Here is a 15,619-nt window from a genome sequence, read left to right on the forward strand (position 1 = left end):
TTTAAGTAGCCTAATAAAACAACACTGTAATGCTAACTTACATCACAACTTAAAGTATTAGAATATCTTAATATTAAGTTATAAAAACCAGCTCTTGATCAGAAGATGAGTGAACAACCACTATCATCAACTGTGAATATAATTTATTTTGGGTTGCTGGAAATAATGAAATAATAAAAAATGTGAAAATACAAACAAGCTTCAAATTACTGATACTTTTGATTCAGATATTTTGTAATTATCGTTGCTGGTTTTAGTTTAGAATAGCACATTGGGCTTACCATGTCAATCATCATTTGAAGATAGTGTTTCAAGGATAGGAGGTACTCTCTTGCCAACAACTCTATGTCTTCCAATGTGAAAGAGGTATGTGTTGTTTCTTCTTGTAATTGGTGGACATCTGCTTTGGAGAAACCTCTATGAGGTTCTTCATTGTGGTTGTGTAAACAATCATTTTCAGAGTCTAACCCATGTGTAAAGCAGTAGTTCATCTCTGGTTCTTTATTGTCACTCTCTTTGTTCAAGTTTTCTCCAACTTCTGATTCTTCCAAAGCAGGAGGCTCTATGGTTGTAGGAAGAGGATTACTAATATAGTCTTTACTGAGCAAGTCTAAGCTGTCCCCAGACTGTGACACAGTGCTAGTAGTTGTTTCTGCAACATCGGGTGAAACATCATTCTTTGACTGGTATGGTTCCTGGTGTTTTAGTTTATCTACTTGAATATTTTCTTCCACACCAGCAGATCCAGGAACTGCACCAGCAGGATCAAGGTAATTTGATTTTTTTGATAATGTGCTACTTGTCAGTTCTGTATAGTCAGTAGATGGCTTATGATCATCTCTGACACTGTCTGGAAAATCATTCTTTGCTCGATACAGTTCCTGAAGTTTTAGTTTATCTGCATGATTACTAACTTCCATGTCAGCAAGTCCAGGAATTGCACCAACAGGATCAAGATCACTTGATTTTTTTTCAGGTGTACTGAATGCTAGATTGTTAGGTTCTTTAAAAGATTGTGCTGGACCTGCATTCAGACCCACACTAGATTCTAAATTACTAGGCTTTCCAAAATTCAGCTCTTTTTTCAGAATATTACTAAATTTTTCTTGTTCATTAAAGTACACTGCCTCGCGTGTATCACTATCAGAGATGTCATGTCTCTTTAACTGAATATCTTCATTACCAGCATCTGTTTTATCAACTTGCTCTCTATCACTAGACATTGGTTCATTATTAGGTACTTGGTTGTCTTTAGATTCAACTTGATCAATATTGTGACTCTCATTAACCACTCTGTCTTTTAAATTAAACTCATTATTGGAAAACTTCTTTATCACTTCTTCTGCAGGTTTGATCTCATCAACAATAGTATTGTTTGCCATCTTTTCACCTGGGTTAGATTTATCATCAAAAATCTCTTCTTCTTCCCTTTGATGACTTCCATCATCATCAGTATTTCCTTTGTGCATATCTTCTGAAGAATTAGATACATCTTTGACTGTCTCTTCTCCTTTCACTTCTTTAGGGTTAGACTTGTTATCAACAGTGTCTTCTTCGTCACTAGCCTCATCATATGTAAAATTTTCTCCTCTTACTTCAGATATAGCTTCATCAGCAAAAGTTTCATCTGCATCTTCTTCTTTAGAATTATAACCTTCTCCAGTAACCTCATCTTCCCTTTCTTTTTCAGGATTAGGTTCACCATTTACGGTAGCTGTTTCTTCCACAATTTCCTCAGCTACGTCTTTCTGATATTCAATAGATGTTTCTTCTGTCCCCTTCTCTTCAGAACTTATCTTACCTGGCAAAGATTTTCCTCCAGTATCTACTAATTCATGTGATTGGTCAGGAAACAAGATGTGTTGATTTGGTACTGGTTCACCTGTCTCACTAGAAACAGCATACATTAGCATGCTAGATGGTTTACTATGATGATCAGAAACTGGGCTGTTATTTAAAGTTGTTTCTTCTGATGTATACTCCTGTTCCTCCAAAACAGACTTGTCCTCCTTCAAAGAGGTTCCTTGATCATCATCAGACAATCCTGTATGGCTGTTTTTCTGGAGTGAAAGATTATCAGCAGAATGCTTTTGAGAATTTCCATCTGGACTTTCAGGAACATCATTATCTAGACTATTATGGGTGATATCTACAGCATGTCCACTATCAACTGGAGTTCCCTTTTCACTAATATCATTTTGTTTTTCCAATTTCTCTGCAAGTCTGAAAGGTGGTATGGATTCCTTCTCTTTCTGATCTTGAAGAAACACTCCTTGAGTTTCATCAGGAGAATGATTACTTCCATTAGAACCATGATTAGAATAATTACCACCAGATAATTTAGAATCCTGCAAGAAAGAAATCAGTTTTTCATCCTCACTTTGCTTCTCAATATCAACACTACTACGTCCAGGGTTTGGATTTAACCCACCAGTATCTGGATGGGTGAGCTGCTCTCTGGAATGATCTTCATTTTGTTTTAGCACAATAGTTTCTTTTTTCTCTTCAGGAACATAACTATCTGACACCAAATTCCCCAATACATCTTCAACTTCCACTTTTGTTTCTTCATCGTTTATTGCTTCTAGAATATTGTTAGACTCTTCAGTGTTATCAGTATCATCTGTTGGTAAAGTCCTATGGAGATTCTGTTCAGGTTTTTCCTCTTCAACAACATTCTCATTTTTCATTTTTTCATCACTGTTTTGATGAGCCTCACTACCAGTCACATACTTTGAAGAATCTTTATCAAAATCCTCACTTGCTTGTTTCAAATCTGTTTCAGGTTGTGAGCGAGGTACTCCACCAGAATCATCTTGTCCACCAAAGATATTCTTAAAGTAAGAGCCAATTTTTTCAACTGTTCCTATTGCAGCATAACCTTCTCCATTTCCTGGCAGATCAGAATGATCTGGAGGCTGGTTACGAAGATCACCATCACTAATATTAAGTTCATCTAAGACATCAGTTGGTTGCTGATTATGTTGTACAGGTGAAGCCCTTATTGTCACAGAGAAGGGCTCATCTGATGCAGAACCAGGTGGATGATCTTTCACATTTTCAGGGGGTCTAACTGGTGGTTGGTCATCTAGACCAGGTTTCCCCCAGTTTGCATCATTCTGTTGAGGTAAATGATCAGGTGTGGAAGGAGGAAGGCGAGCTGATGGAGAAATTGAAACTCTTCCACCAACTTTTGGTAATTCTACATGTGACACTGATGCAGAAGTAGAGATATCCATAATAAGATCTTCATCTAAAGGAAATGTTGTACCATCTATCACAGTAAATTTTGCTTCTTCAGAGTTGGTCTGTTCCACATCTGTGGTAGCCAATGTACTTTCTACAGATGAGAAAGATGTTCGGACTGCATCTTGAGGAAAGTAGCTATTGGTCAATCCTTCCTGATCACTGGTTTGAGTTGGCATAGGTAAACTATTATCTTGTTGGGGCATTGATGGTACTGGCTGAGGGACAGCTGAGGCCTCAAAACTCTGGCCAGTTGGAGAACTGGGATTAACATCTGGAACAGTAACTGAATCTCTCATTGTTTGTCTGCTTGCTTCATGATCTGTTCTTTCACTCTGTTCTGTATGAAAAAAATTAAACCAAATTGTATTGTACCATGAGGCTGTAGAAGCAAGTTTTTTTCTTTAATTATAAAGTACAAAAACCAAGTTTCTGCTATAATGTTCCTACCATCCAATTTATTGACCATTATAGTGCTGTTAAGTATTTTAAAAATCCTCTTAGTAATCTGCTCCACAAAGAGATGCTAAAACATCAAATGTATGACAACTTGGTTACAAGCATTAATTTTATTTAAACCTACTAAAACAACTAAATTTAGTAACTTCTGTTATTTTTCAAAGAATACAAAATTTCTTTACAATTTTAAAAAACTTTCTTGTCATGCATGAACCAGAAATTTGCTGGATATGTATTATTAACAGCAACTTCTGATGACAATCATTATTTTAACCTAATCTGATTTACCCATGTTACGATTTAACTGAAAATAAACATTTATACTCCAAAATATTTCACTTATCAAATTCAACTTTCTCCAATTAAAAATACTTTATTTTACAAAATAACGTTTCACTGAATGACACTAATCTTCCTATTCCATAATAAAGATAATCTTGACTTTGAGCTGATGCATCTTTCCCACACTAGAGAATGTCCTTACCTTGGGTTGATGCATCTTTCCCAGTACTAGAAACTGTCTTCACCTTGGGTTGATGCATCTTTCCCAGTACTAGAAACTGTCTTTATCTTGGGTTGATGCATCTTTCCCAATACTAGAAACTGGCTTTACCTTGCATTGATGAATCTTTCCCAGAATTAGAAACTGTCTTTACCTTGCATTGATGCATCTTTCCCAATACTAGAAATTGTCTTTACCTTGGATTGATGCATCTTTCCCAATACTAGAAATTGTCTTTACCTTGGATTGATGCATCTTTCCCAATACTAGAAACTGTCTCTACCTTAGGTTGATGCATCTTTCCCAATACTAGAAACTGTCTCTACTTGGGGTTGATGCATCTTTCACAATACTAGAAACTGTCTCTACCTTGGGTTGATGTATCCTTTCCCTGCAAGACATTTTGTTTACTCTGGTCCTTCTCATTGAAGAAATCAGCTGGGATATTGGAGGCAGTCTCTTTACCTTCCTGTAACATTAATAACAAATCAGTTTATTTTACCAGCTTTACAAAATGAAAATTCTACCACCAAACAAGTATTCAATTGAAAATGTTAAAAAATTATGTACCAGTCTTTAGAAACTGCTCATAAAAGTTCTGCATTATATTAAATTAACAGTTTAAATAAAATAATGATTATAAAGAAAGCAGAAAATTTAAGATAACATCAAAATAACTATACAGCTATCATTCACATATTTTACTTTTGTTTTTGAAGCCTCATAATGGGGAGAAATTAACATGTAGGTTTATAGACATCATCCTTTCATTGAAATATTTTTACTTGCAAGATTTTGGCCATCTGACCAGAGTCTCCATCAGGCAACAATGGAAACTTGCAAATAAAAGAAGAAAATTATAAAACAGAGAAAAAGCCCATGCATAATATCAAATATCTTACTGTTATTACTTATTTATCCCAGTTAATGAAATGATAAAGATAAAACATTTACTTTATTAATAACAACTACGGGTTCTAACATTCAGGAATTTTATTATAAAACCTTCTGAGAACACTGATAACAAAATGAAACAAGATCAAAATAATCCCTCACCTCTGTTGGCACCTTATACATTAAATCACGCTTTATCACACCTATTTCTTGAATCAGTTTCTTTGGAGCATAACCTCGCAGTCCATCAATCTACAAAGAATATTGTTTTTTGTACAACCATGACACAAGAAATAAATTCAATATATATTTAAAAACTAAACACCACACAGTTTAGTTGTATAATTACACTAATGAACACTGTCTATTGGATAGTTTCTATTATTGACATCACCACTGCCTATTGGATAATTTGTATTATTGAGATCACCACTGCCTATTGGATAATTTGTATTATTGAGATCACCACTGCCTATTGGATAATTTGTATTATTGACATCACCACTGCCTATTGGATAATTTGTATTATTGACATCACCACTGCCTATTGGATAATTTGTATTATTGACATCACCACTGTATTAAATAATTTGTATTATTGACATCACCACTGTCTATTAAATAGTTTGTAATATTGACATCACCACTGTCTATTGCATAGTTTGTATTATTGACATCACCACTGTCTATTGCATAGTTTGTATTATTGACATCACCACTGTCTATTGCATAGTTTGTATTATTGACATCACCACTGTCTATTGAATAGTTTGTATTATTGACATCACCACTGTCTATTGAATAGTTTGTATTATTGACATCACCACTGTATTAAATAGTTTATGTTATTGACATCACCACTGCCAATTGGATAATTTGTATTATTGACATCACCACTGCCTATTGGATAATTTGTATTATTGACATCACCACTGTCTATTGCATAGTTTGTATTATTGACATCACCACTGTATTAAATAGTTTATGTTATTGACATCACCACTGCCGATTGGATAATTTGTATTATTGACATCACCACTGGCTATTGGATAATTTGTATTATTGACATCACCACTGTCTATTGAATGGTTTGTATTATTGACATCACCACTGCCTATTAAATAGTTTGTATTATTGACATCACCACTGTCTATTAAATAGTTTGTATTATTGACATCACCATTGTCTATTGAATAGTTTGTATTATTGACATCACCACTGCCTATTGGATAATTTGTATTATTGACATCACCACTGTATTAAATAGTTTATGTTATTGACATCACCACTGCCGATTGGATAATTTGTATTATTGACATCACCACTGGCTATTGGATAATTTGTATTATTGACATCACCACTGTCTATTGGATAATTTGTATTATTGACATCACCACTGTCTATTGAATGGTTTGTATTATTGACATCACCACTGCCTATTAAATAGTTTGTATTATTGACATCACCACTGTCTATTAAATAGTTTGTATTATTGACATCACCATTGTCTATTGAATAGTTTGTATTATTGACATCACCACTGTCTATTGAATAGTTTGTATTATTGACATCACCACTGTCTATTGGATAGTTTGTATTATTGACATCACCACTGTATTAAATAGTTTATGTTATTGACATCACCACTGCCTATTGGATAGTTTGTATTATTGACATCACCACTGTCTATTGGATAGTTTGTATTATTGACATCACCACTGTATTAAATAGTTTATGTTATTGACATCACCACTGCCTATTGGATAGTTTGTATTATTGACATCACCACTGGGTATTGGATAGTTTGTATTATTGACATCACCACTGTCTATTAGATAGCTTTATATATGACATCAACACTTCCTATTAAATAGTTTGTATTACTGACATCACCACTGTCTATAAGACAGTTTGTGTTATTGACATTACCAATACCTGTTATTGTGTTATTGACATCACCAATACCTGTTAAATAGTTTGTATTACTAACATCACCACTATCTATTAAATAGTTTGTGTTAGACATCACCACTGTCTATTAAATAGTTTGTGTTAGACATCACCACTGCCTATTGTATAATTTGTATTATTGACATCACCACTGCCTATTGGATAGTTTGTATTATTGACATCACCACTGGGTATTGGATAGTTTGTATTATTGACATCACCACTGTCTATTAGATAGCTTTATATATGACAACAACACTTCCTATTAAATAGTTTGTATTACTGACATCACCACTGTCTATTAGACAGTTTGTGTTATTGACATTACCAATACCTGTTAGTTAGTATTACTGACATGATCATTACCTATTAAAACTTGACTGTCTTCTTATTGTAATTTATGAAAATGGTGTTATAAAATAAAGTTCTAAACCTGGATGACAAAGATGACACTTGATACATATTTTTAAAATTCCTATTTCAGGAGAGAACTCTACATTTTGTGTTGTTATTAATATTTGTTTCAAACAAAATGGCCAAATTTCAAAACTGTATTTTTCTTTACAAAATAATACTATCAGCAGTTACAATAACTAACTGGTCACATTTTTAATAAAAACTAGTAAATAAAAGAGAATTTCCTATTGATTTGTACAACCTTTATCAAAAGGCCAAATTACATGACCTCGACCCACCTCCACATCCCAAAGATCAGGTCGACTCCCTGCTTCCTTACCATATATAATAACGTCTTTGTTCGGAAGAAACGATAAAATACGCTTATCATTACTGTAATAGCGTATCACCGTTCTTCCTCGAGATACTGGATCTGGAGAGAAAAGTGTGTCAGTATCTTTGTCCATTTTTGATTTCAATAAAAACAAACATTTTATGAAACATGGATTAATAATCCTGCCACTTTCAAAATGCAATTTATGTTTTGAATTAGTATAGTTTACAAAAATATTTAAAATATTCTCATGTACGATATTTGTGAACCTATAATTTGTTATTATTAATGATTTTTTCATAAAATCTTATAACAAGATATTTTTGGTTTAACAAATCTTGTGCAGTTAAAAATTTCAAAATTATTTAAAGAATTTAATAACACATTTCTAGTTTAATCATTTATTATATTAATATTTACAGATATAGTTTAAGGATATTTCCAACTCTTTCTTAATATAACCCAATTTACTTAACCCTTTTTCACAATCATTCACTGAATTTCTGGTGATGCTTTCAAGGGACAAAAACTGTTTAATTCTATCACAAAACTTTTACACGCTGCAATAATTTAAATGTACTTATTTCAAATAATAATTTGAATAGCCTTTAAAACATTTATTTCTAAAAATTATATCTCATTCATTAAAGAAAGTCTATAAAATAAATGCTTTGAGCAATGGATCCCAAACTTTTTGTGCTCATGGCACACGTTTGACCCTACACCTGAAAAGAGGACATGTGAGTGTCACCATGCAAATAGGGATTTTCCATTCACTACACTTTTAATGTCCTGTGTTAGGATAATAAAGTCATGTCAGCCTAAATAAACTTGATTATTTTACATGGTCATGAAAAAGCATACTTGATTCCATACACTTACAAACTTTCACAACACTCCATTTAGGAACCACTGCCTTAGAGTTTGTGGCATTGCAATTTAAATGGAGTTCTGACACTTCACTCCTAACCATACATCACTACAAACCAGCATAATATTTTCATCTTCAAAATTTAACATTTTTGCAAGTGATACAACATTTAAAAGAAATATTTTGATTTATTCAAAATATTTTTAATTATTATCACATATTTATACACGTTTTTAGTTTTTGTCACAATATTACTGTCACATTTGCTAATTAAATATATGCTAATAAAATTGTGCACAATTGTAATTATACGTTGTTACTCAATAATTATATCCATTTTCTATATAGCATACGCCTAAATTGACTAGTGAATTTTTCTTTGCATTACTGAAGTACGTAACTTCACTGACAAAGCAATCATGCAAACTTGTTTACGTTTTGATCATATCGTTTTAAAATAATGAGGTTGCAATATTAATTCATTGCACCATACCAACTACAAAACCTGAACATTTTACAAAGAAAAGTTATTTTACTTTTTTCTCGCCTAATAATATATTATCTTACTCCATACACAAGCAAAACTAATGAGTAATGTAACTAATGGCAAGTATTAACAAGGTCTGATTTTTCAAAATGAGATTCGTCATAGAAGGCATGAAACTACAATACAGATTATCTCGTAAATTATAATTCAATGAAAATAACACTTCAATAAACAACATATTACCTTTGCATGCAGGATCACCACATAATCGTAAATCTGATATTTTAGTGGAAGAGAAATTAATTAAAAAAATTAATATTAAAATCAAATTCAGAGTATACCCTCTCAACTGTACATCCATCTTTCACTAATATAATAATACACGTCAACTTACTACATACACCATCTAGTGGACAAGCTCATAAACAACAAAGAAGCATTTATTAAGCTGGCTTCAACCGTCGCAGTAATCAAATAAATTATTATTTTTCTTCAGCTTTTAAACAAAATATATACATAATATTTATTTGAGCTTTTAAAATAAAAGGGAAGTTTATATATACATATATATATTTTTTACAAGTGTGTACAGCGAAACGTATCTTAGCCGGACAAAAGTATTTGACCGGTCTTAAACTTTTGATCAGCTAGTATTTAGGCTAAATTCATAGTGTTCACATTTTCTCTGTTAACTGCAAAATAATTTTTTTTTATTTTTAGTTTCCCTTTTCTTATTTTCATCTTTCGAAGCTCTACTCAAATAAGTGGTTGAGTCTAACAACGCAAAATGCATATTTTTTCTTTATGTTCATTGGCTTTAAGATTTTGGCCAGCAGTGTATAAATACTATAACTTTTAATACAATTTGTGTATCTTCACAAAATCTAAGAAATGTTTAGTAAATATCATAACTCATCTGTACACAGAAGACCAGTTTTGTTGAATTACTTTTACTAAATATTTTCAATGAATAAATATAGTTTATTTTTATTAGCCAGAATGGGTGCTACATAACACTATGTCAAGATTAAAAATATTTTGTTCGCCTTAAAAGTGTCAAATTCCAATTGTATAATTTTAAAACCTCCTTAGCAAATTTCAAACATTTCTATAAGTAAAACTTCATATTTTATGCGTTATTTCCTCTATCCTAACTATATACTGGGCTAGTCAATTTGATCGACCTCGTAACCACCAACAAAACTTGTAATAAATCTAAATTACTTCTTGATGACGAGAAATTCACTTGAAGTAAAAATGTATTGCAGAGACAACGTTAACCTGAAGATGACCAAGGAAGGTCGAAAGTTGTTCTCTGCTTTATTGTTGTGAGATATATTGTTAAATCTAAGTTACCCATTTCTTCTTCCTATAATGTATTTGTTTTAAAGTTAAGAAAAAGGTACACAATGAACTAACTTTGATCCACCTATCATGGGTAGCAAAACCCAGTTGATAGCGTTGGAAGGCCACAGACATACTATTGTGTTACTGGGGAATTTTCTAGAATTACTTCAAACTGCTGCATGATATAATATTTATTTATCCAAAATAATTATAAACTCGTAACAGTATACATTTATTTATGGCCTGGCATGGCCGAGCGCGTAAGGCGTGCGACTCGTAATCCGAGGGTCGCGGGTTCGCGCCCACGTCGCGCTAAACATGCTCGCCCTCCCAGCCGTGGGGGTGTATAATGTGACGGTCAATCCCACTATTCGTTGGTAACAGAGTAGCCCAAGAGTTGGCGGTGGGTGGTGATGACTAGCTGCCTTCCCTCTAGTCTTACACTGCTCAATTAGGGACGGCTAGCACAGATAACCCTCGAGTATCTTTGTGCGAAATTCCAAAACAAACAATACATTTATTTATACTTAAATTTTATTTTCTATTGCATTTTGAATGGTGTCTTACGACTATTGAGGCCATTACAGATCGTAAATCACTGGCGAACATGCAGCTTTTGTTACATTCATTACATTACACATGAGATACTTGCGAACCTTCCTTTGAAAAAGTTCTTTTATAATATTTGTTTTACCTGATTTAATCTAAAATGACTTGAAACGTTGAAGATTACAGAGAAAGGTTTGACTAATTCGAAGACAAGTTCTTGGAGTGTGTGGTCACAGTTCAGTTTTGAAGCGCAACTGTTGCTATGATGATAGAGATGCAGAGGATACCATACTATCGCTCAAGAATATATTCAGAACGGAAGTATTTTTCGGTGTGGTTGATCAACGTATCACTGCATTGAGATACCGCTTTGATGCATATAAAGATGTTTTCATCAAATTTGGATTCCTTTCCAAATTATTATGTTTCGTATTAAGAAATAAGCCAAGCCACAAAATGACTTATATGTTCTTTTTCGAACGATGTTGAAACCGAGATAGTAAACAAATTGATCCAATTTTCTACACTGGCAATTCCAGAACTTCAATATTCATTCAGACAATCTGACTTAGTTTGAATTTCGCCCAAAGCTTGTTTGTTTGTTTTGGAATTTCGCACAAAGCTACTCGAGGGCTATCTGTGCTAGCCGTCCCTAATTTAATAGTGTAAGACTAGAGGGAAGGCAGCTAGTCATCACCACCCACCGCCAACTCTTTGGTTACTCTTTACCAAAGAAAAGTGGGATTGACCGTCACATTATAACGCCCCCACGGCTGGGAGGGCGAGCATGTTTGGCGCGATTCGGGCGCGAACCCGCGACCCTCAAATTACGAAGCGCACACCTTAATGCGCTAGGCCATGCCAGGCCTCCCAAAGCTACACGAGAACTATTTGCGCTAGTCTTCTCTAATTTAGCGGTGTAAGACTAGAGGGAAGGTAGTTAGTCATCACCAGCCACCGCCAATTCTTTGGCTACTCTTTTACCAACGATAGTGTGATTTTCCGTCACATTATAACACCCACATGGTTGAAAGGGCGAGCATGTTTGGTATGACGTGGATTCGAACCCGCGATCCTCGGGTTAATACATTTAGGTGAAAAGTCAATCTGGTTGAAGGTAAGGCTACTGAAGCTTTCCAAAACGTACAGAGGCCTTACAACAACGATGAAAAAGTAAATAAAGATGGTAATGAGAAAATTAAAGTAATAATTAAGGGTGTAAAGGTTCAAAGGGTTATTTATAATCTTCTAGACTGTAATACACAGCGAAACTGAAGAAGTACAAAAAGGAAAAAGTTAAATAAAGAAGAGATATGATAAAACATTTGAAAAATGATTTGGTCAAGTAAATAACAAGATCAAAACAAACCACATCTTGTTTTGCATCCATCCAAAAATTTAAACCTCAAATACTATACATTATTAAATATATAATATTAATGTCGAATTTTGATATCTGTAGTGGCCACAGCACAAATAGCCAGTCTTGTAGCTTTTGGTTGAGAAAAAGTAAACAAAACTAATTAGTATCGAATATAACAAGCTTAGTTTACACCAGTTATCACTGCTGCTGTGTTGTCACTGACTACTGGGCCTTTTCGGAATTCTTCACCAATGACACAACCTAATCTAGTTCCACAATTGGCCCGGCATGGCCAAGGGTGTTAAGACGTGCGACTCGTCATCTGAGGGTCGCGGGTTCGCGCCCGCGTCGCGCTAAACATGCTCGCCCTCCCAGCCGTTGGGGTGTATAATGTTACGGTCAATCCCACTATTGGTTGGTAAAAGAGTAGCCCAAGAGTTGGCGGTGGGTGGTGATGACTAGCTGCCTTCCCTCTAGTCTTATACTGCTAAATTAGGGACGGCTAGCACAGATAGCCTTCGAGTAGCTTTGTGCGAAATTCAAAAACAAACAAACAAGTTCCACAATTTATTCGGCTAGTTCAGCGACATTTTCCTATCGAAAACTTAATAAATTCTGATTAATAGGTACCTGAGAGGCACATAATGTTTAACTTTTATATTATTTCATGTGAATGAGGAGAATAGTAAACAAGCTATTTATCTTGCAGCAAATTTAAAAGGACTACCTTTAATGACATTAAGCAACCTTCCAGATGAGCCATTATAACCATTAAGCATTTTTAGCTGCCTTATCCAAAACGTTCAGAGTGACACATCAGTATCCACATCAGGGGCGTAGATCCTGGGGAGATGGGGGTATACATCCCTCCTTCATTTTAGGTGGGGGGTATGGTGCATACAATCATCCCCCTTTACGGTTTGGTCTGTTGAATTGTTTTATTGCATCACAGGCCAACAAATTGTGTGTTTGTTCTTGTGATTCTCGTGTTCTTACCAATCGAATTACATAATTAGGCCTAGATGTAGGCTTTTTCAATAGCCGAAATGTACATCTTTAATATAGGCGTGCTTCTGAGCTTTTCGATCTAAGCGACAGTTCGTAAGTATCCGTCAGTAAGCCTAAGTATACATGCAAGGCTTGCAAGCACTGTCACAGAATCTACCTACGTCTTGTACATAGTGTAAGATTAAGTAAACTTTTCATCACAAGAGATTGAACAGAGCATGAAATTCGAAAATATTACCCCCAAGCGTAAACTCCTGTGATCTAGATCTGGTAGCTGCATCAATCTTATGTGTATGTTGTGCGGTTTTCCTTTGCCATTTGTTCTTATGCATGTGTAGCCGCTTTTATTGTCGAACGCCTTACTCTCCTTAGCTGCTGAAGCTGCTGACCATAGTGTACGTTTAGTGTACAGTTAACGACAGGTTCGGGCCGCTCGTATCCAGACGCGCCCTACATCAACCCTCTCCGCTCCCTTTAGTCTCAGCCTTAATTTTACAACAGGGCTCATTAGACCTGTGTTTGTGGTCCTCATTAATCCATGAAATTTCAGATTATTACCGACCTCTAATAAAGTGCTGGTGTTTTACAGTAAAAGAACAATATATTCTCTTATCATAGATAGTAAAAATATTGTATTTTCTTGTATAATTAGAACACAAAAAGAGCGATTTCAACGGCATGAAGCCTCTACTCTAATTGTATTGTTAGTTTTTGTTTAGATGTTTTTATTTAATAGACGTGCTTATAGACATTATATCACAACGTGTTTGCCTTTTGATGAGCTTTAACAGGAATATAATATATTTGTGATTGTTTAAGTATTTTTCGAGAAACTTGCAATTACTTGTGTTGTAACTAGCACACATTATTGTCCCAGCGATGCCCAGGCAGCCAGTGAACTCGGTAATCACTGTGAGGTTCGCGCGTTCCACTTAAATACATTGAACAGTTCAGTCCTACTTCCATTCTGTTCTATCTTTGTTCGTTGTACGTTAGAATTTTTCAATAAAGACTGTATTTTAGCCTGTTGAGCCATCTGGGAAACAGATTCCAATTACGACAAGCAAGCGTCTGCAACTTTCCGATATTAAACAGTTCTGCAAGCCAGTTACTGGTACTACAAGTGACAATGCAGATGCAGATAATTCAACAGCCTCAAGCAAAGAAATAGAAACTTTCCATACAGAGAAAATATCATGTTCATTAGAGGACGAGTCTGAAAATGCATGTGCAACTATTGCACATCATGAACCACCATATTGTTGTGAAACAAGTTTGTGCAGTATTGAAAAATCTGACACTCCACAGATATAGTGTAGAAAGCCATATCATCTAGACGCACAACTAATACCACGACAGAAAGCAAAATCTCAAAATATCAACTTCCAGGGCAAGTGTTTTGATGAGTTCCTACGGCTGCACTTCGACAATCAGACTCAAAAAATCATATGCTTTCATTGTGCCAAGGCGGAGAATAGAGGCCTTTTTACAGGGAAATTGGAGAGGCCGGTGGAGTGTACCTTCATATCCACCGGTTTTTGCAAGTGGAAAAACGCAAAACAGAAATTCAACGAACACCAATCCTCCTCTCAGCACACATTCGCTATATCTCCAGAAGGTTCACTTGAAGTAACTGTAACTGTCCATATGATGGAAAAAAGAAGCAGCAGGAAGAATGCAAAAGAAGTCTAGCCAAAATATTCAGAAGTTTACGTTTCTTACTGCGTCAAGATTTAGCATTACGTGGACATACTGATACGGAGGGGGAACTTCCTGCAGTTAATGAAGCTCCTGGAAGAGGAAGATTCTGAGTTGACGGCCTACTTGTCAAAGAAAACCACATTCACATCACCCCAGGCTCAGAATGAAATAATGGAGATGTTCAACCATGAAATACTGAGGAACGTAGCACACGAAGTGCAGCAAAGTAAAATCTTTGCATTAATGGTTGATGGCACTCAAGATGTTACAGGTACTAAAGAGGAAACAATATGTGTACGATACGTAGATGAGAACCTTGACGTCCATGAGACTTTTCTTGGTTTGTACAGTGTTTCCAATACAACAGGTGAAACAATATCCTCGACTATACTTGATGTACTGACTAGATTCAATTTACCACTGTCAGGATTAAGAGCACAAGCTTATGATGGAGCCGCTAACATGAGTGGTGCGTACAGTGGATGCCAGGCAAAAATAAAAGAGAAGCAACC

General features: G+C 34.9%; 1 protein-coding gene across 3 annotated transcripts in view; it reads right to left on the reverse strand.

The window, feature by feature from the left end:
• The window catches only part of LOC143226776 (uncharacterized), a 53,736-nt gene extending 44,196 nt beyond the window's left edge, over positions 1-9,540 (reverse strand). For all 3 annotated transcript variants that reach the window (XR_013014734.1, XM_076458175.1, XM_076458174.1), the window contains exons 1-5: positions 9,383-9,540; positions 7,747-7,880; positions 5,264-5,353; positions 4,577-4,676; positions 282-3,586 (exon numbers count right to left, since the gene is read on the reverse strand). Coding sequence is in view for 2 of the 3 variants with exons in the window: in XM_076458175.1 (XP_076314290.1) it covers positions 282-3,586; positions 4,577-4,676; positions 5,264-5,353; positions 7,747-7,880; positions 9,383-9,500 (3,747 nt within the window). In the remaining variant the exon portion in view is untranslated. The remainder of the gene's footprint in view (positions 1-281; positions 3,587-4,576; positions 4,677-5,263; positions 5,354-7,746; positions 7,881-9,382) is intronic.
• Positions 9,541-15,619: the final 6,079 nt, after the last annotated feature.

The sequence above is a fragment of the Tachypleus tridentatus genome, chromosome 9 (genome assembly GCF_004210375.1).
Source record: "Tachypleus tridentatus isolate NWPU-2018 chromosome 9, ASM421037v1, whole genome shotgun sequence".
Lineage (NCBI taxonomy): Eukaryota > Metazoa > Arthropoda > Merostomata > Xiphosura > Limulidae > Tachypleus > Tachypleus tridentatus.